Raw genomic sequence first — 23,125 nt, 5'->3', positions numbered from 1 at the left:
GGTCACCCCTGCCACCTCCTGTGACAAGCTGGGGGTGGATGGAGTGAGATTCCCATGGGTTGTGCACCTTCCTGGTAGCTGTGTTGCCCCAGAACATGTTGTGAACCTTCCCAAGGGCTGGGAGGCCTTCCCAGCAGTTATGGATCTTCCCAAGGGTTTGTAGAACCACAGGATCATTCAGGCTGGAAAGGTTGGAAAACCCTCTAAGATCATTCAGGCCAGGAGCTGTGGAACTTCCCAAGGGCTGTGGAGCTTCCCAAAAGCTGTGGAACTTCCCAAAAGGGCTGTGGAGTTCCTCAAAAGCTGTGGGTCTTCATAAGGGTTGTGGAACTTCCCACTGGCTCTGGATCTTCCCAGGGCTCTGCACATTCCCAGGGCTCTGCGCCCTCTTTAGCACCGTGTGCCCTCCCAAGAGATGCACGTGGGTGGGAGGAACACGGGAGGCTGGGATGGAGGCACAGGGGGCACCCAGAGGAAGGACCAAGGAGGGATTTTTGGGGACCCCCAGCCCGGTATCACTGACCCCCATCTCTTCCAGCGCCCGGCACCGCTCGATGCTGACTCTCTCCCCGGAGTGCCGCGTCCCCCCGTCCCCACGCCATGTCCCGGCGGAGCTGCCGGCCCTGTCCCTCGGCCGGGGGCTGCCCGGCCGGCCCCGCGTGTCTCCGCAGCCCCAGGCCATGAGCGGGCCCCGGCGGCGGGGAGCAGAGCTGCGGGATGGCCTCGCTGGACCTGCCCTACCGCTGCCCGCGCTGCGGCGAGCACAAGCGCTTCCGCAGCCTGTCCTCGCTGCGCGCCCACCTGGAGTACAACCACACCTACGAGACCCTCTACGTGCTCTCCAAGACCAACAGCATCTGCGACGCCGCCGTCTTCCCGCTGGCCGCCGACGCGGCCCTGCTGGCCCCGGCCGCCCGCAGGGACTACTTTGAGAGCACCTCCTTCCAGGGCAAGGACCAGCGCTTCTCCTGCGACCTGGTCCCCGCCGACGAGCTGGAGCCGGCGCCGCCGTCGTCGCCGTCGCCCCGCTATGTGCACGAGATCGAGATCCCGCTGAGCGAGATCTTCACCCGCGGCAAGGCCGTGGCGCCCGCGCCCGGCCCGCCCGCCGCCGCCGACGCGGCCTACGAGGAGGGCCTGGCCCGCCTCAAGATCCGCGCCTTCGAGAAGCTGGAGGTGGACAAGAGGCTGGAGAAGCTGACGGAGGAGGTGGAGCAGAAGATCGCCTCGCAGGTGGGCCGGCTGCAGGTGGAGCTGGACCGCAAGAGCTCGGAGCTGGAGAAGGCCAAGCAGGAGAGCCTGCGGCTGAGCCGGGAGAAGCAGGAGCTGGAGGACCGGGCCTCGGAGCTGTCCCGCCAGGTGGACGTCAGCGTGGAGATGCTGGCCTCCCTCAAGCAGGACCTGGTGCAGAAGGAGCAGGAGCTCACCCGGAAGCAGCAGTGAGTGCTTTGTCCCTGTCCCCACCACGGGGTGGGAGGAAAGGGGCGCCTGGCAGTGAGTCCTGGAGAATCTGGGGCTGCTCCATCCCTGGAGGGGTTCAAGACCAGGTTGGACAGGGTTTGGAGCAGTGGGGAATAGTGGAAGGTGTCCCTGTCCATGGTAGGGTTGGAATGAGATGAGCTTTGAGGTCTCTTCCAATCCAAACAATTCCCTAAGTCCAGAGGAGCCCAGGGCCAGGGCTCAGGCCCAGCCCCTTGGTGATGCCCATCAGCATCCTCCCTGATCAGGTTCTGCATCTTCTCCCACCCACTCAGTGTCCACACAGACCTGGGCCCCTCCATGGCTGGGCATGCTGAGCCAGACCTTGTCCCAGGGCCACCAGTGCTCCCAGGACATGGCCAGGCTGGGGATCAGCGAGCCACAGACTGGTTTGGGTTGAGGGAACCTTGAATCCCACCTCGTTCCCGCCCCCTGCCATGGCCGTGCCAAATTCCAGGTTTTTCTCCCAGAGGGAGGGTGGGGCAGCCCGAGCAGTGCCACCTCCATTTGCTGCTCAGCCTGTGGCACTGCCACCCTCATTTCCACCCCAGGATTCCCACCCAACAGCCCCTGCCCACCCCAAGGCTGCTCCTGAGCTTCCCTCCAGTCCAGCACCGGGTCATTCTGCCCCTTGGTGCCGTCCAAGCCAACCAGACCTCGCTCCTCAGGAGCTGGAGCAAATCTCAAGGAGGGGCCCAAATCAGTGAGGAGTTTGTGGGGACAGGCACGGCTGTGCTGGGCTGGCAGCACTGATGGGATTCCTGAAGGAATTGCTTTGATTCCCGTCATCCTCTGCACGTTTGTGAATGACTTTGACTCCAGAATAATGACCTGGCTCAGGAGCAGAGCTCCCAGGATGGGGGGACGGCCTGGGCGAGGAGCGGGGTCACCTGGGGCTGGGTAAGGACACCTCCAGATTTGGGGACATGTTTGTGGGACAGGCACTGAGGGGTTTGGGGGCTGCCTCATGGGTGCTGTCCAGGGGCATCCTGGGGATGAGTGGTGAGGGAATTAAGGACACCAGCGTGGATGAGTCTGGAGCAGAGCCTGGAGACGGCTAGACAGGGTAAATAGAGGGTCAAATGCCTCTTGGTGGAACCTGGACAATGTTACCACCTAAAACCCTGGGTTTATGCCCCAAAACTACCTCCTGGACCTCCCATTCCTCAGAGAAACCCTCCTGCCCCTCAACTGTCCCCAGCAGCCCCCAAGGTCCTCCATCCCAAGGGACAAAATCCCTTGTGAGGCTGCAGGAGAGCATGGGAAGTGCTGGTGGTGGGAGGAGGTTTTCTCCTGGATGTGAGGAAGTCATCAGAAATCATTTTAATCAGTAAAGCCTTCTCTGAAAACGCTGTGGGGACATTTCCCAGTCCTGCCAGCTCCCAGACACCATGAAGCCGTTGTCCTCCTGGGAAACCTTTGGCTCTGGGCTCCCTTTTCTCTGCCAGGAGTGTTTTTCCACCCAGTCCATGGGAATGAGAGAGACACGGGTGATAACCATCGGCATCACCTTACAGCTGCTGCCCAGCTCCCCATTTGCCTTCCAAATCCCCTGGGGCCCCTTCCAGGATCCTTCCCAGAGCACCCCCAGAGCTCCCAGGCTCTGCCTGCAAGCGGCAGGCTGGGGAGAAATTGATCGATAATTAATTGGTGATTAATTGGTAATTGATAGCCAGCAGTGGGAATTGTGTCACTGAAGAGCTGCCCCCTCCTTTCCCTTTGTGCTTCTGGGCAGATCATTGTGTCCAGGTGTCTGGGGTCAGCTGTGTGTGATCAGGTTTGGTGTCCAGGTGTGCACAGTCAGGGCTCTGGGGTCACCTCTGTGTGATCAGGTGTCCAAGGCCAGCTGTGTGCTTGGGTTTCTGTGCTCAGGTGGGAGCTAGGTGTGCCTGGTCAGGTGTGTGTGCTTGGGTTTCTGTGCTCAGGTGTGCAAGGGTGTGCCTGTCCAAGGTCAGGTGTGTGTGCTTGGGTTTCTGTGCCAGGTGTGAGCTAGGTGTGCCTGTCCAAGGTCAGGTGTGTGTGCTTGGGTTTCTGTGCTCAGGTGTGCCCAGGTGTGCCTGGTCACGTGTGTGTGCTTGGGTTTCTGTGCTCAGGTGTGAGCTAGGTGTGCCTGGTCAGGTGTGTGTGCTTGGGTTTCTGTGCTCAGGTGTGAGCTAGGTGTGCCTGGTCAGGTGTGTGTGCTTGGGTTTCTGTGCTCAGGTGTGAGCTAGGTGTGCCTGGTCAGGTGTGTGTGCTTGGGTTTCTGTGCTCAGGTGTGAGCTAGGTGTGCCTGTCCAAGGCCAGGTGTGTGTGCTGGGGTTTCTGTGCTCAGGTTGGTGTGCCCAGGTGTGCCTGTCCAAGGCCAGGTGTGTGTGCTGGGGTTTCTGTGCTCAGGCTGGCATACCCAGGTGTGCCTGGTGCAGTGTCCGAGGTCAGGAGTGCCCCAGACAGGTGTGCAGAGCTGGGTTTGTGCCTTTTCAGGGCTTCCTGGATGCTGAGGGGAGGTGTGAGCAGCTCTGTGGGTGTGTGTGCACCACCAGCAGTGCAGGTGTGAGCAGCTGTGCCTGGGCTGTGTTCACCTGGGTGCTTATGGGGTCGTGGGATGGTTGGGTGGGAAGGGACCCTAAATCCCACCCAGGGCCACCCCTGCCATGGCAGGGACACCTCCCACTGTCCCAGGGAGCTGCAACCCCAGTGTCCAGCCTGGCCTTGGGCACTGCCAGGGATCCAGGGGCAGCACCAACTGCTCTGGGCACCTGTGCCAGGGTGTGTGTGCCAGTCCACGTGTGCCTGGCTGTGTCTGTGTGTGTGCCTGGCTGGGTGTGCCACGCTGAGTGCTGGCTTTGTGCTCTCCCAGGGCTGTGCTCTGGTTTGTGCTCTCCTGGGGCACTCAGGTGTGCGGGACAGGGCTCTGTGTGTGTGTGTGTGTGTATGCCTGTCCATGTGTGCCTGGCAGTGTCTGTGTGTGTGCCACGCTGTGTGTGTGCCTGGTTCTGTGTGTGTGCCATGCTGAGTGCTGGCTTTGTGCTCTCCTGGGGCACTCAGGTGTGCAGGACAGGGCTCTGTGTGTGTTTGTGTGTGTATGCCTGTCCATGTGTGCCTGGCAGTGTCTGTGTGTGTGCCACGCTGTGTGTGTGCCTGGTTCTGTGTGTGTGCCATGCTGAGTGCTGGCTTTGTGCTCTCCTGGGGGGCAGGACAGGGCTCTGTGTGTGTTTGTGTGTGTACCTGGTGCACACCTGGGTGTTCCTGGAGCACATCCATGTGCAGGGGTGTGATGGCCACGTGTGTTTGGGCCGTGTGGCCTCACGGGTGTGTCTGTGCCTGTGCCCCCGTGTGCCTCCCTGGTTTTGGGGAGCAAATGAGGACAGTGGGTGTTTGTGCTGGGTGGGGTCAGCTGGGGTCACGGAGCTGCTGTCACACAGTTTGGGGGAAACAGCCCTGCTGCAGGCTCGCAGCTCCCGAGCACCTGCTAATTAATGTGTTAATGAGGGAGCCGGGGCCCTGCGACCACCGGGCTGAGCAGGGTTTAAGGGTTTCACTGCCATCCTCCTCCCTCACCCTGTCACACCATCATCATCCTCTTCCCTCTGCTCCATCGTGCTCAGGAGCTGATTCCAGTCCTGGGAGCAACGGATGAGATGCTGGGGATGTCACCTCACCCCCAAAACAACAACACCCCCTGCATGCTGGGAGCATCCCTCCATCCCTGTCCTGCCCCAGGCCAGCCCAGGGGCACAGACCCGGACCAGGCTGGGGACGGAACAGCCCAGGTGTGCTCAGGTGTGCCCAGGTGTGCTCAGGTGTGCCTAGGTGTGTCCCAGCTGCACACAGAGCAGGAGGGGCTGAGCAGGGTGGGGATGGAACAGCCCAGGTGTGCCCAGGTGTGCCCAGGTGTGCTCAGGTGTGCTCAGGTGTTCCCAGCTGCACACTGGGCTGCAGGCACTGAGCGGGGTGGGGATGGAGCAGCCCAGGTGTGCTCAGGTGTGCCCAGGTGTGCTCAGGTGTGCCCCAGCTGCACACTGGGCTGCAGGCACTGAGCAGGGTGGGGATGGAACAGCCCAGGTGTGCCCAGGTGTGCTCAGGTGTGCCCCAGCTGCACACTGGGCTGCAGGCACTGAGCGGGGTGGGGATGGAGCAGCCCAGGTGTGCTCAGGTGTGCCCAGGTGTGCTCAGGTGTGCCCCAGCTGCACACTGGGCTGCAGGCACTGAGCAGGGTGGGGATGGAACAGCCCAGGTGTGCCCAGGTGTGCTCAGGTGTGTCCCAGCTGCACACAGGGCTGCAGGCACTGAGCGGGGTGGGGATGGAGCAACCCAGGTGTGCTCAGGTGTGCCCAGGTGTGTCCAGGTGTGCTCAGATGTGCCCCAGCTGCACACTGGGCTGCAGGCACTGAGCAGGGTGGGGATGGAACAGCCCAGGTGTGCCCAGGTGTGCTCAGATGTGCCCCAGCTGCACACTGGGCTGCAGGCACTGAGCGGGTTGGGGTGAAGCCGCGGGGACGCGTGGGCAGCCCGGGTGTCACGGCGGGTCCCTGTGGCAGGGAGGTGCTGCAGATCGATCAGTTCCTGAAGGAGACGGCGGCGCGGGAGGCCAACGCTAAGGTGCGGCTGCAGCACTTCATCGAGGAGCTGCTGGACCGCGCCGACCGCGCCGAGAAGCAGCTGCAGATCATCAGCAGCAGCTGCGGCACCACCCCCAACGGCAGCCTGGGCCGCTGCGGCACCCCGGCCACCAAGGCCATCGCCCGAGCGGGACCTCTGCGGGCACAGGCACGGCACGGCCTCGGCAGCGCGCCCGGGGCCTCGGGAATCAGCCCGGGGGATTCGGGAATGCGCCCGGGGCCTCGGGAATGCGCCCGGGGGATTCGGGAATGCGTCCGGGGCTTGGGGAGCGCGTCCGGGGCTTCGGGAATGAGCCCGGGGGCTTCGGGAATGTGCCAAGGGCTTCGGGAATGAGCCTGGGGGGCTTCGGGAGCTTGCCCGGCGTGCCCAGGGCATCGGGAATTCACCCTCTGCTTCGGGAATTCACCTTCTGCTTCGGGAATGCACCCGGGGGGCTTCGGGAATGTGCCCGGGGCTTCGGGAATCCACCCTCGGGAATGAGCCCGGGGCTTCAGGAGCGCGCCCGGGACTTTGGGAATGTGCCCGGGGGGGGGCTTCGGGCATTCCCCCTCTGCTTCGGGAATTCCCCCTCTGCTTCGGGAGCTCACTCTCTGCTTCGGGAATGCGCCTGGGGCTTCCATAACGCAACCCTGGCCTCAGGAATGTGCCCCTGGGTGTCCTGTGCCGGGCCCAAGGGGGCTCTGTAGGGACCCCATCCCCTTCCCCTGGGGAGTGGATAATCCCGGGGCTCCCAAAGAGAAGCTGTTTCCCGTGGGTCGGTGTTCCCGTGGCGCTGGGTGAGGGGGGCCCCCAAAGGCAGCTGGCACCGGTGGGCGAGCGGGGTGCCCTCCCTCGCTGGGAGTGCCACGTTGGCCCCTCTTGTCCCCTGTCCCCGCAGAGAGAGCGGCACCCGGGCCCGGCAGTGGCCGTGCACGGTCCCTACGGCGGCGTGGCCAACCAGCGCTCCTCCTCCAGCACCGGGTGAGTGCCCAGCCCCACCCCTCCGGGGTTGCAACGGCATTGAAACGGGATTGTAACTGGATTTCAACGGGATTTTAGGGATTGTAACTGGATTTTAACAGGATTTTAACGGGATTTTAGTGGGATGGTGGGTAGGGGTGCATGCCCGGCGAGCCCTGAGCTGGGACATCCCCTAATGGAATAATTGCCAATATAGCCGGACGGGACGTGCCTGAGCTTGTCTGGCCACTGCTGCCTGACCAAATAGCAGTACTGTGGTGTTTTCACCCCACAGACACTTTTGCCTGGCTGGGTGTGTGGTGTTTTCACTCCAGAGACACTTTGGCCAGCTGGATGCTGCAGCTGGCACATGGGGACAAGTCCAGCCTTGCAGGAGCTCTGGTGGTGCTGGGATGGAGCTTCCCCCATAACAGGGGCTGCTCCTCAGGTTTCCCTCTGTGGAGAAGCTTTAAGGTGATGGTGAAGGAAAGGAGTCGGTTCTGATGGAGGGTTTGGATCCAGAGCTTTATTCTGGCCCTCAGGCCTCTGAATGCAGCACCAGCTCCCACAGAACTCCCTGAGCCCGTGGTTGCTGCTCCTTTGAACCCCGGGGAGAGGGGCAGGGAAGGGGCAGGGAGGCACCAACCCTGTACACAGAAGGACTCTCAAGGGACAAAGGACACCTGGATGGCCCAATGCCCCCCGGGGTAGGGAGCATCTTTTGAATTCTGCCAATCACTCTGGAATGCCAGGACTGACAGACAGTGCTCGGCAGGGGCCAGGGAGGGGAAGGGAGAGGTGACTGACACACCTGGGGAAGGAATGTTCAGGGAGAAACCCGGGGTGTCTGAGGCAAACCCCGACATCCCAGCACAACAATCCCAGGGTATCTGAGGCAAACCCCGACATCCCAGCACAACAATCCTGGGGTGTCTGAGGCAAACCCCGATACCACAGCACAACAATCCTGGGGTGTCTGAGGCAAACCCCGACATCCCAGCACAACAATCCCGGGGTATCTGAGGCAAACCCCGACATCCCAGCACAACAATCCCGGGATATCTGAGGCAAACCCCGACATCCCAGCACAACAATCCCGGGGTATCTGAGGCAAACCCCGACATCCCAGCACAACAATCCTGGGGTGTCTGAGACAAACCCTGATACCACAGCACAACAATCCCGGGGTGTCTGAGACAAACCCCGATACCACAGCACAACAATCCCGGGGTGTCTGAGACAAACCCCGGTATCACAGCACAACAGTCCTGGGGTGTCTGAGACAAACCCCGGTATCACAGCACAACCATCCAGGGGTATCTGAGGCAAACCCCGACATCCCAGCACAACAATCCCAGGGTATCTGAGACAAACCCCGACATCCCAGCACAACAATCCCAGGGTGTCTGAGGCAAACCCAGACATCACAGCACAACAATCCCGTCCGCAGGGCCTCGAGCCGGGCCAAGGCGGTGTCGCAGAGCTCGGGCTGCTACGACAGCGACAGCGCGGAGCCGTGTCCCACGGACGACACGGCCGAGGGCCCCCCGTACCCGGCCCGGGAGGCGCGGGGCTCGGGGCTGCGGCGCCAGGCCATCCAGAACTGGCACCGCCGGCCCTACCGCAACAGCACCGAGGGCGAGGAGGGCGACGTGTCCGACGTGGGCTCCCGCACCACCGAGTCCGAGGCCGAGGCCTGGGAGCCCGAGGGACCGGGATCCGCCCTGGCCCGACCGCCTGGTGGCTGCCGCCTGACCGGTGAGAGCACTGAGGGTCCTGGGGCCGGGAGGGGACGGGAGAGAGAGCACAGGGGGTGTTTGGGGCTGGGAGGTGAAGGGGATGAGAGCACTGAGGGTCCTGGGGCTGGGAGGTGAAGGGGGTGAGAGCACTGAGGGTGTTTGGGGCCAGGAGGTGAAGGGGGTGAGAGCACTGAGGGTCCTGGGGCTGGGAGGTGAAGGCTGGGGCAGCTGAAGCCATGGCACAGGGATGGAGCTTCCCTCAGCCGGGGATGGAGCCTCCCTGACCCGCTGCTCTCCCCAGTGGCCACGGACGCTGTGTGTCCCGCGGGCAGGCCCGAAGGGGCCGGGGGCAAGGTGTGCCGGCTGGAGCGGGGCAGCCCTGGCCACTGCAGCGAGGTGATCAGCCCCGAGATCCTCAAGATGAGGGCGGCTCTCTTCTGCATCTTCACCTACCTGGACACCAAGACCCTGCTGCGCGCGGCCGAGGTGTGCAAGGACTGGAAGTTCGTGGCCCGGCACCCGGCCGTGTGGACGCGGGTGCTGCTGGAGAATGCCAGGGTCTCCTCCAAGGTACTGGGGAGGGGGTGGCACTACCTGGGGCACGGCCTTTCTTCCAGAAGGGTAAAGCTGGGTGAGCATCTCCCTGGTGGCTGGGATGGTTGCGCCATTACGGTCACGGGGGACACAGATGGGTGCTTGCTCTGGTGCTGGAGGTGTTGCAGGTGAATGCTGGAGGACAGGAGCTCACACCAGCACAGGTTTGCATGTGCTTTTGTGGTCACGCCCATGAATTTGTGGTCATAACCCATGGTTTTGTGGTCACGCCCATGAATTTGTGGTCACACCCATGAATTTGTGGTCATACCCATGGTTTCGCAGTCACACCCATGAGTTTGTGGTCACGCCCATGGTTTTGTGGTCATACCCATGGTTTTGTGGCACATGCTCTGCCATGGCCTCGTGTGTGCATCTCCACCCATTTCTGCCACGTGTGTGCACAGCCAGGGGTGGGTGGTGTGGGACGTGCTGGGGTGTCCCTGGGAGTGACTGCCACCCCTGTGCCCCAGTTCCTGGCCATGCTGTCCCAGTGGTGCACCCAGATGCATTCCCTCACCCTCCAAAACTTGAAGCCGCGCCAGCGGGGCAAGAAGGAGAGCAAGGAGGATTACATGAAGAGCACACGGTGAGTCCCCGTGTCCCCCTGTCCCCGTGTCCCCCTGTCCCTGGGTCCCTGTGTCCCCCTGTCCCCGTGTCCCCCTGTCCCTGTGTCCCCCTCCCACAGCTGGAGCTGCTGCTCCTCAGGGCTGCTGCTGCAGCTCCCTGAGCCCCAACATTTCCACAACAAATCTGCTGTGGGATTGGGGTGTCCTGGAGCCAGGGGTGCCCGTGGGCCGTGTCCCCCTCCTGGGCGGGTCACAGGCAGGGTGGGCAGGGCTCCTGTGCCCGATGCTGGCTCTGTGCTGGCAGGGGCTGCCTGGAAGCGGGGCTGGAGTCGCTGCTGAAGGCCACGGGCAGCAACCTGCTGATCCTGCGCATCTCGCACTGCCCCAACGTGCTGACCGACCGCTCGCTCTGGCTGGCCAGCTGCTACTGCCGCGCCCTGCAGGCCGTCACCTACCGGTGAGCATGGCCCCGTGCCACCCCAGAGTGGGACAGGGATGGGGACACCAGGGGGACGGGGCTGGGGGCACCAGGGGGATGGGGCTGGGGACACCCATGGGGACAGGGATGGGAACACCAGGGGACAGGGCTGGGAACACCCATGGGGATGGGGCTGGGGGCACCCATGGGGATGGGGCTGGGAACACCAGGGGGATGGGGCTGGGAACGCTGGGGGACAGGGATGGGGACACCCATGGGGATGGGGCTGGGGACACCAGGGGACAGGGCTGGGGGCACCATGGGGACGGGGCTGGGAATGCCGGGGGACAGGGATGGGGACACCCATGGGGATGGGGCTGGGGACACCATGGGGATGGGGCTGGGGACACCAGGGGACAGGGCTGGGGGCACCATGGGGATGGGGCTGGGAGCACCATGGGGACGGGTCTGGGGACACCATGGGACAGGACTGGGGACACCACAGGGTGTGCTGAGATCACCCCTGTTCCCTGGCAGAGCACAGGGACAGGACTGGGGACACCATGGGCTGTGGTGCAGGGACCACCCCCAGTCCCTGGCAGAGCATAGCCCAGCTGCCCAGCTGCAAGGACCTGCCTGTCCATGGCAGCCCCAGGGTCCCCAGTGTCCCCAGTGGCAGCTGTCCCTGCAGCTCCCATCCCTCCAGGCTGCTCCCATGCAGGTGTTTCACTTCCAGCTCCATTCCCACCACCCCATTACTGATCTCATCCTGGCTGGATGGGCCGGGGGCCTGGCAAGGAGGCACCACTTTGTGGCAGAGGAGGGTGAGGAGGAGGTGCCCAGTGGGGTCCCCCCTGGCTGTCCCCCCTGATGAAGGATCCTAGTGGAGAGAAGAGGCTCAGGGAGGGAGGAGCAGCTCTGCCCAGGGAGAGCTAAGATTCAGTTTGGACACCTTGCCTGAGGTCAAGGACACAGGACTCACAATGACCCCGGAGGAGGTCACAGCTCCTGGAGGGTGTCACTGGACACTCCTTAATTTTGGCCACCTGTGGAGACAGGGTTGGCCTTCCCTCCAGCCTCCAGAGGGCTGATCCTGGCCCTGCTGCACCTGCAGACAACCACCTCAGCCTTGGTGTCTGTTCCACCTGCTCCTCATGCAGCCAGGACAGAGAATCCTCCAGGTGGGAAAGCACATCCAGCCACTCCCCTGGTGTGGCCCCAGGAGCTCAGAGCTGGCTCTGACCCACACCACGAGACAGGAGACAGCCCAGAGCTGCCAGGTTGGACTCCAGGGCTGCTCCTTTGGCTGTTCCCAGGGCAGCAGAGTGAGCCTGAGCTCTCCTGGCACATCCTGAGCCGTGCCTGTGACTCACGCTCTGATTAACCTGCTGCTCTTGGCACCCTGCTCCAGCACAGAGCTGTGAGGCACTCCAGATAACACCCAGCCTTATTTTTAGTTCTGAAGTGGGACATTTAGACTTGGGAAGCACAGCCTCGGTCCCTGGGAGGTTCCTGGTGTGGTGGCACAGCCTGGGGACTGTTTGGGCTGGTGGCAGCAGGGTGGTGCTCTCTGGCACCTCTCCCCAGAGCTGGGCTCCACCCCAGCTCACGACCAACCCACACCTGCCCCAGTGCTGCCCAGGACCCAGGGGGCCCCTCCTGGCACCTCCAAGGACACCAAGGAGGAGCCACAGCAAACCCCTGCAGGGACATTTGGCCAAGAGCCACCTACAGCCACGGTGGCACAGCCACAGAGCAGGGACAGAGGCCACAGAGCAGCCCCTGCCCCTGGCTGGGGGGTCCTTCCAGCCCTGGCACTGTCCCCATCCCAGCCAGGAGGTGGCAAGGGACAGCAACGCCGTGTGACTGCAGGGACAGGGACAGGCTCTGTCCCTGCAGGGACACACGGCCCGGCAGCCCCAGCCAGTCACTTGTCACCTTGCATGTGGAAGGTGCACCTCCAGAACCTTCCATGTTCAACCTCTCCATCCCTGCTGCCCTTCTTCACCTCCAGAACCTTCCATGTTCAACCTCCCCTTCCTCCCTGCTGCCCCTCTTCATCTCCAGAACCTTCCATGTTCAACCTCTCCATCCCTGCTGCCCTTCTTCACCTCCAGAACCTTCCATGTTCAACCTCTCCTTCCTCCCTGCTGCCCCTCTTCACCTCCAGAACCTTCCATGTTCAACCTCTCCTTCCTCCCTGCTGCCCTTCTTCACCTCCAGAACCTTCCATGTTCAACCTCTCCATCCCTGCTGCCCTTCTTCACCTCCAGAACCTTCCATGTTCAACCTCCTCTTCCTCCCTGCTGCCCCTCTTCACCTCCAGAACCTTCCATGTTCAACCTCCCCTTCCTCCCTGCTGCCCCTCTTCACCTCCAGAACCTTCCATGTTCAACCCCCTCTCCATCCCTGCTGCCCCTCTTCACCTCCAGAACCTTCCATGTTCAACCTCCCCTTCCTCCCTGCTGCCCCTCTTCACCTCCAGAACCTTCCATGTTCAACCTCCTCTCCATCCCTGCTGCCCTTCTTCACCTCCAGAACCTTCCATGTTCAACCTCTCCATCCCTGCTGCCTCTCTCCCCCCCAGCCCCCTCCTGCCCTGCACCATTCCAGGTGGGAATGCTCCAGCCCTCCTGCACAGGGTTCTGCTGGGCTGGCTGCTCCAGGCAGCTCCTGAGCTGTCAATAATGCCCAGACTGGCACCCCTGGGTGCTCCTGGGCTGTAAATAATGCCCAGACTGGCACCCCTGGGTGCACCTGAGCTGTCAATAATGCCCAGACTGGCACCCCTGATGCTCCTGGGCTGTCAATAATGCCCAGACTGGCACCCCTGGGTGCTCCTGAGCTGTCAATAATGCCCAGACTGGCGCCCCTGGGTGCTCCTGGGGGATGCAGCCCCAGCCCAGGGGTGGCACTGCCGCTGCTGGGGCCACCACGTGTCCCTGTGTTGTTGCAGGAGCTCCACGGACCCCGTGGGCCATGAAGTGATCTGGGCCCTGGGCGCAGGCTGCAGGGACATCATCTCCCTGCAGGTCGCACCTCTGCATCCCTGGTAAGGCCTGGGAATGGGCTGGGCGGGGAGGGAGCCACCCAGAGCCACCCCTGCCATGGCAGGGACACCTCCCCCTGTCCCCAAGGCACTCCAGCCTGGCCTTGGGCACTGCCAGGGGGGCACTTGGGTTAGAAGGAGACCATGCTGAGTGTGAGGGGCACCACTGAGCTGGAAAGGTTCTGCCAGATTTGCTTAGGGGATGAGGAGCAGTCCTGGAGCCCAGGCCGTGGTTCAGGAGCTCGTTCCATCCCTCCCTGTGCAAACTGGGAGTGCTGGGTGTCTGCACCTCCCTGCTGAGCTGGAGTGTTCCAGGGAGGCTGCTGACATCCAGATGAGAGGGATCTGTGCTGGGTTTGGTGGCACTGAGCATCAAAGGCCTGGCTGAGCTCTCCCTGCTCAGCAGCAGCAGCACCAGCAGCCCTGGAGGGCCTGGCTGTTGTTGAGAGGGTGACACTGCTTGGGGGGGCACAGCAGCTGCTCTCAGTTTGGGAAAGCATTTTGGGGAGATGCTGCTGGAGCCTCCTCTGCACCCCACAGTGTCTGGGTGCTCAGGAGCTGATGGCTCACACAGCAGGACCCTCAGCTCTGTGCCTCAGGACAGTCCCTGGGCACTGTGCATGGCCGTGTCACCCCCAGAGGATGTCACCCTCAGGGGATGTCACCCCCCCAGGGGATGTCACCCTCAGGGGATGTCACCCCCAGGGGATGTCAGTGCTCAGGGGATGTCACCCCCAGGAGATGCCACATCCAGGGGATGTCAGTGCTCAGGGGATGTCACCCCCCAGGGGATGTGACCCCCGGGTGTCACAGCCTGGTGGCTCCTGTGTGCCCTGGGGGAGCAGCACATGGCACGTGGCTTCTCCACCTGAGCCAGAGCCCAGGCCCGGCTGCTGCTTTGATCCCTGCAAGCAACAGAGTTCAGGGCTGATTTGGGTCTCCAAGGGTGGAATCACAGAACCCTGGAATGGGTTGGGTTGGAAGAAACCTTAAACACCTCCAGTGCCACCCCTGCCATGGCAGGGACACCTCCCCCTGCCCCAGGGTGCCCCAGTGTCCAGCCCGGGCACTGCCCCAGGTGCTCTGGGCAAGGTTTGGGTGCTGGGCACACGGAGCTGCCCTGTCCCAGTGCCACCACAGCCCGGGCAGCGCCCACGTGGGGACACCCAGGGTGAGCCCCGGGTGCTGGGGCGGGAGAGCTCTGGGTGCAGCCCCTCGGGGCAGTGCCGGGGGCGGGCGGCCGTGCCACCCCAGCTGTTGTCCCCGTGTCCCCAGCCAGCAGCCCACCCGCTTCAGCAACCGCTGCCTGCAGATGATCGGGCGCTGCTGGCCCCACCTGCGCGCGCTCGGCGTCGGCGGCGCCGGCTGCGGCCTGCAGGGACTGGCCTCCCTAGGTAGGACTGGTGGGACCGTGGGTCACTGGGGTAGGGAGGGAGCTGTGGGGTCACCAACACACCCTGTGCCCAATGCTCAGCCTGCCCCCAGCCCAGGGAACTCAGGATCACGGGTCACAGAATGGGTCACTGCGCTGGGGAGGGGCTCTGGGGTCAGCAATACACACTGTGCCCAATGCCCAGCACTTGGGATCACGGGTCACACAATGGGTCACTGGGGTAGGGAGGGAGCTGTGGGGTCACCAGCACACCCTGTGCCCAATGCCCCCTGTGTCACCAGCCCAGGGCACCTCCAGGCATCTCTGGACACCACAGGGACTCCAGCCCTCCCCGGGCACCACCACCCCCTCCTGCTCTGCAGGGACAAGGACAGGGCCCTTGCTGTGGGCAGGGAGGTGCTCCCTGGGGTCCCTGAGCAGAAACCCGCCCAGCCCAAGCCCCGTGGGTGCTCCTGGTGCCCCCAGCCCCTGTCCCCTCCCCGTGGCGCTGATGATGGCTGTGTCCCCCAGCCCGGAACTGCATGAGGCTGCAGGTGCTGGAGCTGGACCACGTGGCCGAGATCAACCAGGAGGTGGCAGCTGAGGTGTGCCGGGAGGGGCTCAAGGGGCTGGAGATGCTGGTGCTCACCTCCACGCCGGTGACCCCCAAGGCCCTGCTGCACTTCAACAGTGAGTACTGGGACGTGCTGGGAGCTCTCTGGGCATCGAGCATCCCCAGCAGGGATGGGCCAGGGGGAGCTGATCTTGCCTTGGGCCACGGGAGGGTGGAGATGCTCCCTCCATGGCCCCCAGGGGAACCAATCCCAATGTTTGTGACACACTTGAGTCGTTGGCTGAAGGCATTGGCCAGGGCAGGAGGTGCAGAGCCCCAGGAGGGCCCGTCCTGGAGGCCACAGCTCAGGTGGCCATGGCTGCAGTGCTGGAGCCCACCCCTGTGGGTGGCAGAGGCAAGGATGCCCAGGGGAGAGGGAGGACACCAGTTTGGGATGGTGTGGTGGTGTGAGGTCCTCAGGATGAGGTGAGAGATGAGAATTTGACTCCATGTTCTCAGAAGGCTGATTTATTATTTTATATGATATGATATATGATACATTATATGGTATATTATATTATATTATGTTATGTTATGTTATGTTATGTTATATTATATTATATTATATTATATTATATGCTAAAACTCTACTAAAGAAATAGAAAGGATACATCAGAAGGCTAGACAAGAATGAATAATAAAATCTTGTGGCTGACCAGAGCGTCCCACACAGCTGGACTAGGATTGGTCATTAACTCAACACAATTCACATGGAACCAATCAAAGGTGCACCTGTTGGTGAGCAGCCTCCAGAGCACATTCCAAGCAATCAGATAATTATTATTATTTACATTTCGTTTCTGAGGCCTCTCAGCTTCTCAGGAGAAAAATCCTGGGCAAAGAAGATTTTTCAAAAAATATGATAGTGACAGGGCAGGGCAGCCAGGAGCCATCTCACAGCCCATGGTCCCCCTGGCCAGGCCTCCTCCATCCTCAGGGAGAGGAGTGCCCACACACAGGGGGCCTTGGGGAGCTCAGAGTGGGCTCTGGGCTCCCTGCTGGCCCAGGGGAGGAGATCCAGGTGCTGTCTGTGCCCCCAGGTGTGTGCAGGAACCTCAAGTCCATCGTGGTGCAGGTGGGCATTGTGGACTACTTCAAGGAGCCCCACAGCCCCGAGGCCAGGAAGATGTTTGAAGAAATGGTGAACAAACTGCAGGTAAAGGAGCCAGTCCCAGCTCCCAGGGTGGCACCAGGGAGTGACAGGGGCAGAAATGTCCCCCTCTCCCTCCCTCACCTCTTTCCTTCCCATGGCAGGGATTTGAGGTGTTCCTCTCTCTCCCTCCCTTGTTCTGTGTCCTTCCCATGGCAGGGATTCTTCTCTTCTTCCCTTGCCCCTTTCTTCCCCATGACAATGTTGGAGAATTGGCAAATTCATGGAGAATTTGGGGCATTCCCTGTCCCTCCCTTACCCCATGGCAGGATTTGGGGAGTTCCCCTGTCCCCCCTCACCCCATGGCAGGATTTGGGGGGTTCCCCTGTCCCTCCCTCATCCCATGGCAGGATTTGGGGGGTTCCCCTGTCCCTCCCTCACCCCATGGCAGGATTTGGGGTGTTCCCCTGTTCCCCCTCACCCCATGGCAGGATTTGGGGTGTTCCCCTGTTCCCCTGTTCCTCACCCCATGGCAGGATTTGGGGTGTTCCCCTGTCCCCCCCTTACCCCATGGCAGGATTTGGGGTGTTCCCCTGTTCCCCCTCACCCCATGGCAGGATTTGGGGCATTCTCCAGTCCCTCCCTCACCCCATGGCAGGATTTGGGGCATTCTCCAGTCCCTCCCTCACCCCATGGCAGGATTTGGGGCATTCTCCAGTCCCTCCCTCACCCCATGGCAGGATTTGGGGCGTTCCCTGTCCCCTCTCACCCCATGGCAGGATTTGGGGTGTTCCCCTGTCCCCCCCTTACCCCATGGCAGGATTTGGGGCATTCCCTGTCCCCCCCTTACCCCATGGCAGGATTTGGGGTGTTCCCCTGTTCCCCCTCACCCCATGGCAGGATTTGGGGTGTTCCCCTGTTCCCCCTCACCCCATGGCAGGATTTGGGGTGTTCCCCTGTTCCCCCTCACCCCATGGCAGGATTTGGGGTGTTCCCCTGTCCCCCCCTTACCCCATGGCAGGATTTGGGGGGTTCCTTTCCCCTCCCCATGGAGCAGGGGCCCTGCTGGCTGCCCCAGCCCCGCTGTCTGCTGCTCCTGTTGCAGGCCCTGAGGAAAAGACCCGGCTTCTCCAAGATTTTACACATCAAGGTGGAAGGAGGCTGTTAGCCCTTCAGGGAGCCCAAAGCACATTCCCTGCTCTGCCCTGACGGGGACCCCCGGCTCGGGCACCAGGAACCCCAAACTCGCAGCCTTTGGGGCCATCCCAGGTGACAAGGTGCTACTCAAGGACAAGTTTTGGCTGTCCCCAGAGGCAGGGCCGTGCTCTTTGCCAGGAGGAGGAGGAGGAGGAGGATGGCTGTGCAGCCCTGCAGCTGCTCCTCCCCGAGGATCCGTGCCTGGGGACGGATGTTCTGCTGAACTCTGGTTTGGGGATCCCTGACCCCGCTCTGGGGCTCTTGGCTGGGCTGGCCACTGCAGCCCCGGGGTGCTGGACCTGGGCTGGGAAGGGGCTGCTCCTCCCCCAGCGTTCCACAGGGTTTCTGCTCCTTTTCATGTGGGATTTGGCAGGGGGCACCCAGAGCCGGGGAATGCTCCCAGGAACCAGCACAGCTCAGCACAGGCCAGGAGCAGAGCTGCACCTCGGGGAGCCACGGGACACCAGGAGAGATGGGTGCTCCTCCAGAGGCCTCCAGCCTCGCTTCCTGTCCTCCAAACCCTCCTGCCAAGGCAATAAACCATCTCCAGATCCTCACCCACCAGGAAACAGGGCTCACACTCCTGTGCCCGCCATCCCCAGAGTCCATCCGGGGTCAGTTGTCACACGTGGAGAGAGAGACTGTCACAGGACACCCACCTTTGCCTTCCTGAGCGGCCTGAAGGAGAAACCCTGGCCAGAATATCCTGAAATGATCCTGGGAACAGCACCAACCAACAGCCCTGGCTGGTCCTTATCTACAGCCACCATTTTCTAAATCTGATTTTTCTTCTGAGTTTCCTCAGTCTGCAAGGACATCATCATCCCCAAAAGATCCTTTCTCCATGGGAAAGAGCTTTGGAAAGGCATCCAGCAGGGCCTGGCATCTCCATCCTCCACCCTGGGGAGAAGGTACCAGGAGGTGGCCCTGGGACTGGGGACAGCACCAGAGCACTGCCAGCAGTGGGGACAGCCCAGCCTTACCCACAGCCCCAGCCCCTGTCCTTGGACCCAGCGGGCTGAGCAGAGAGGAAGTGACTGGGACAGTGGCTCTGGGGCCTTTCCCTCCTCTCTGGACCAGCCCTGCAGGTTTTGGTGCCTGCTGGCCAGCCTGGCCGGGAGGGACAGCTCCCAGAGCCCATCCCCTGCCCAGCCCTCATGGAGGAGCCTCCCCCGAGGAGGGACCGGCTGCAGATCCAGCACCACGTCCCTCACCCATGGCACAAGAGCTGCTGACCTCAGCTGGGGCTGCCCCCCAGCCCCTGGGGATCTCCAGAGCACAGAAAATCACCCCCAAATGGCCGAGGCTGCTGGGGCTGGAGGCAGCTCGAGACCCTCCAGCCTCCCTCCCTCCCTCCTCAGGGTGGGTTCTGTGGCCACAGCCCCGTGGGAAGCAGCCCTGCTCCCCCTCCCATGCAGCTTTCCAGGAGAAGGCTGCTCCTGAATGCACAAAATGTGGGAGCCCAAAAACGCCTGTGAGAAGCTCCTGCACCTCCCAGGTCCCACGGACGAGCTCCTGACTCCCTGCCATGCCCACCGTGGGTTCACCTGCACCCTGGGCAGCCTGGCACACTCCTAACCCAGGGGCAGGAGGAGCAAGGGGTGCCCCCAGCAGCAAAAACCACCCAGCAGAGCTACAGCCCCCAGGGACCAGCTGGGGCAGGAGCACGGCCCGGTGGAGATGGCAGCACCACAGCGCAGGGACTTGTGGAATTCCCTTAAAAACAAAAACAGAACAAAGTACCTATTTATTTCTATAAAGAGAAGAAGGAAAATTATATACTCAGCATGTTTATACACTCTATGCTTAAAGACTCTCGTGGCCCAGAGGGGTGCCCAAGCCTGGAGGTGGCTGCTCCGGGTGTGCCTGGAGCCTCTCCTGGCTCCTGGGAGGGCAAGGATGAGGAGATGGAGAGAGGGGAGGTGTGAGGACTCTCAGAGGAGCCTTCTGTGCCAGAAGAAGGGGTCAGTGGCTGTGTATGTGGTGGCATTGGTGACCCTGTGACATCCCCATCCCTGTGCTGCCCCCGGAGCTTTGGAGGCACGGCAGGACTTGGATTCCTGGTGCGTGCCCAGGAGCCTCTCCTGGATTCCTGGTGCGTGCCCAGGAGCCTCTCCTGGATTCCTGGTGCGTGCCCAGGAGCCTCTCCTGGATTCCTGGTGCGTCCCCAGGAGCCTCTCCTGGATTCCTGGTGCGTCCCCAGGAGCCTCTCCTGGATTCCTGGTGCATCCCCAGGAGCAGATCAAACCCTCACCTCTCCTCGGGGCATTCCTGTAAAACCCAGCTCAGCAAAGCCACGTTTTTACACAAATTCTCTGATGACACAAGACCTTGAGCGGGTTCAAGGATGAGAAGATGGAAAGTGGGGGTTTCTCCCTGTTTCGCTTGGGCTTGAATGGATCCCTTCCTCCTCCTCCTCGGCTGGGGATGAAGGCGGCTGGCACAGTGACAGGAGCGGTGGGAAGGAGGGCCCTCCTGGTGGCTCCTAATTGCCCAGCTCGTTAACGAGCTCATTAAGGGCTCTGAAATGTCAGACGGATCCTGCCCCTGCTGCTTCCCCTGCCCTGTCCCGCAGGGGTGTGGCCCCCCCAGGCCCCATCCCCGCGGGAGGCTCCGGCCACGCTGGCCCTGGATTCAGCCCTGGATTCAGCCCTGGATTCAGCCCTGGATTCACCCCTGGATTCAGCCCTGGATTCAGCCTGGATTCAGCCCTGGATTCACCCCTGGATTCAGCCCTGGATTCAGCCCTGGATTCACCCTGGATTCACCCCTGGATTCACCCTGGATTCAGCCCTGGATTCACCCTGGATTCACCCTGGATTCAGCCCTGGATTCAGCCCTGGATTCAGCCCTGGATTCACCCTGGATTCAGCCCTGGATTCAGCCCTGGATTCAGCCCTGGATTCAGCCCTGGATTCACCCTGGATTCAGCCCTGGATTCAGCCCTGGATTCACCCCTGGGTTCACCCCTGGGTTCACCCTGGATTCACCCCTGGCTTCGCCCCTGGATTCAGCCCTGGATTCACCGGAGCCTCAGCGCCATTTTCTCTGGAAGTGATGGGAACACCCAGAAATGCCGAATTTCCTGGGAAAGCCGTCAAGGCACACAGCACGTTCAGCTCAGCCCCGATGAGAAGTGCCAGAGGGGCTCTGCGATGACAATCCCACTAAAATCCAGGGATCCAGGGACAGGATTGGAGTCACAGCCGTGGCCAGAGCTGGCAGGGGCTGGATGGACAGTGGGTCTGAGTCTGGCTCCTGCAGGGCCAGTTCTGGGGAGATTTATTCCTTTTCTACTGCTTTTCCCAAAGTTTCCCCTGGCTGACATTGCCAGCATTCCCCTTCCCCTGAGTTTGGGCGCTGGCCAGGGATTTCAAGAGGAACAACATCACCAAAGGCAGCTCGGGGGCCAAAGCCACCCCAAATCCCTGGGTTTGTGTCCCCCTGGGTTGGATTTCACCCGTTCCCCATCACTCCCAGCCCCAGGGATGCTCTGGGAACCAGGGGCCTCCTCCGGCCTTGTCCCTGTGCCTTGGGGCTCCAGGGTGTCAGGGACTGGGGGAAAAGGGACCCTAGGCTGGCTCTGCCCCACCAGGGTTTTAAACTTCTCGTGTCTGGATCCCCCAAAAGAGCCTGGATTTAGGGAAAACATAACAAAAACACACCCAGGAGAACTGTTGGCAATGGCTCCTGAAGTGGTGAACAGAGATTTTCCTTCAGCGTTTAGGGGAGGCCCCAGCCCAGGAGCTGGAGCATTGCTTCAGCCTCAATTTGGGGTGACAGACAAACAGCAGGTTGGGGTGGAGCAAAAGCATTTGGGAATTGGTGCCAAATGAGAAAGTGCTTTAAAAGGGAAAAAATCCCAGGGAGCAGGGAGATGGTGGGAAGCAGAGATGGTTTGTTGTGAAGCATTGCAGGGTATTGTGAGGTGGTAATGGACCTTCCCCATCAGTGGGAGGCAAAATAATCCCTGGGGAGGGTGGGAGAGCACTGAGGGAAAGCTGCTGCAGCAGCGAGGAGGGAAAACTGCCCAAAAGCAAGGGAAAAAAAGGGATTTTCTAATGCAGCCTCAGGATTGAGCCCGTGGAGGGCAACGAGGCAGGTTGGGGCCGGGGACAAGTGGGTGCAATGGTGTGGGGCAGTTTTTGGGAAGCGAGGGGTGATGCACAGTTGCTTCGAGATAATCAGAGGAGATAATCAGTGCAGAGAATAGAGATATAGAAATCAGGAACTGGAATCATTCCCTACAGCCCTGGATGGCAGCGGTGTACAGCGACCTCCCCTCCCCAGAGCTTCCCGTGGCCTCCCTCCCTCCCAAGTTATTTTTTTAACTCTCTATAAATTTAGGTCTATTTTAGTCTTTCTGCAGCGATGTGCCAGTGTCTGGAGAACCAAACATCCCTTCCTGCCCCCACCCCGTGGTCCCTGGATGCTAAACCGGGCGTGGTGTGAATGAGCCGGAGCAGGGGAGGGCAGGGCAGGGCAGGGCAGCAGCGCCAGCTCCGGCCGCAGCCCGCGGGTTTAGCACTTTGGTTGGAACTCTCACCTGTAGACGCACTTTGATGTTGTTGCTTTGAAACTTTGGCAAGTGTAAACAATGTGTATTTAAAGAATTACAGAGAAACGACCCCCAGCCAAGCGTGTAAAGAGCTATTTTATGACTCGGTGTTGAATAAAGACTCTGGAGATCGAGCTGGGTTTTCACTCTCCCGGGGGCACACAGTGATACCAGTGACACCAGTTGCAGCTTGGGGCTGCAGGTCCATGGGCTGCACTTGTCTGGCATCACGGGGCACGGGGACAGAGTGGGACAGCACAGGGACAGAGTGGGACAGCACAGGGACAGAGTGGGACACAGGGACAGAGTGGGACAGCACAGGGACAGAGTGGGACACAGGGACCGAGTGGGAAAGCACAGGGCAGGCCCTGGCACAGCGGCGCTGGGGCTGCCCCTGGAGCTCTGGCAGTGCCCAAGGCCAGGTCAGACATCGGGGCTTGGAGCAGCCTGGGACAGTGGGAGGTGGCCCTGGATGATCTCCACGATCCCTCCTAACCCAAACCATCCCATGATTCTGTATTTCTTTCACTGTCCTCATTTAACACCTGTAACCCACCAGACCCAAGTCTCCCCCTGTTCTCTCAGCACCATTTTCCTGTCTGATTCCCCCCAAATGCCTGGATCCATCCTTGGAGTCCCCTGGAGCTGTCACACAGCTGCTGCCCTGAACCTTCTTCCATGAGGCAAAGTGGGAAATGGAAATGCCCCATTGGGCAGAGCCAATTAAAATGTCACTGAGCAGTATCTGAGAGCTCCAAGCACACACAGAGGTGCTCCATCCTAGAAGCACTTCTGGCATGAGCCTGGAGTGTGCCCTGCTCTGCAGCACAGCACCTGCTTTGAAACAAGGCCAGAACCAGCCTGAAAAACTGACCAAGGCCAAAACCAGCCAGTTCATTTCTAACCCCA

At 61.4% G+C, this 23,125-nt stretch overlaps 1 protein-coding gene across 9 annotated transcripts; it reads left to right on the top strand.

The window, feature by feature from the left end:
- The first annotated feature begins 572 nt into the window (after positions 1-572).
- FBXO41 (F-box protein 41) lies at positions 573-22,350 on the top strand. Of its 9 annotated transcripts, none has more exons than XR_011684033.1 (14): positions 573-1,439; positions 5,997-6,225; positions 6,956-7,038; positions 8,468-8,775; positions 9,058-9,326; positions 9,824-9,939; positions 10,224-10,376; positions 13,294-13,389; positions 14,662-14,780; positions 15,290-15,448; positions 16,412-16,527; positions 17,567-20,295; positions 20,450-20,482; positions 20,555-22,350. XR_011684033.1 is itself a non-coding variant. In XM_071455804.1 (12 exons), exons 1-12 carry the CDS (start codon positions 718-720, stop codon positions 17,627-17,629), a joined length of 2,433 nt encoding a protein of 810 aa, XP_071311905.1. In that variant the 5' UTR covers positions 573-717; the 3' UTR covers positions 17,630-22,350. The 9 variants fall into 9 exon arrangements, 1 of the variants encoding a protein (XP_071311905.1); XR_011684032.1 differs by having other exon boundaries at positions 20,404-20,482; XR_011684031.1 differs by lacking the exon at positions 20,450-20,482 and having other exon boundaries at positions 20,508-22,350.
- Positions 22,351-23,125: the final 775 nt, after the last annotated feature.

Source organism: Agelaius tricolor, unplaced genomic scaffold (genome assembly GCF_023055355.1).
Source record: "Agelaius tricolor isolate 1412-34295 unplaced genomic scaffold, bAgeTri1.0.p SCAF_54, whole genome shotgun sequence".
NCBI classification, from domain to species: Eukaryota; Metazoa; Chordata; class Aves; order Passeriformes; family Icteridae; genus Agelaius; species Agelaius tricolor.
This window is presented reverse-complemented; position numbering and strand designations above follow the sequence as displayed.

Excerpts from the sequence above, each read along its gene's own strand:
- FBXO41 (XM_071455804.1), top strand. The coding sequence starts at position 718 with ATGGCCTCGCTGGACCTGCCCTACCGCTGCCCGCGCTGCGGCGAGCAC. Across the intron at positions 9,940-10,223 it reads GATTACATGAAGAGCACACG|GGGCTGCCTGGAAGCGGGGC; the intron begins GTGAGTCCCCGT and ends CTGTGCTGGCAG. Across the intron at positions 13,390-14,661 it reads GTCGCACCTCTGCATCCCTG|CCAGCAGCCCACCCGCTTCA; the intron begins GTAAGGCCTGGG and ends CCGTGTCCCCAG.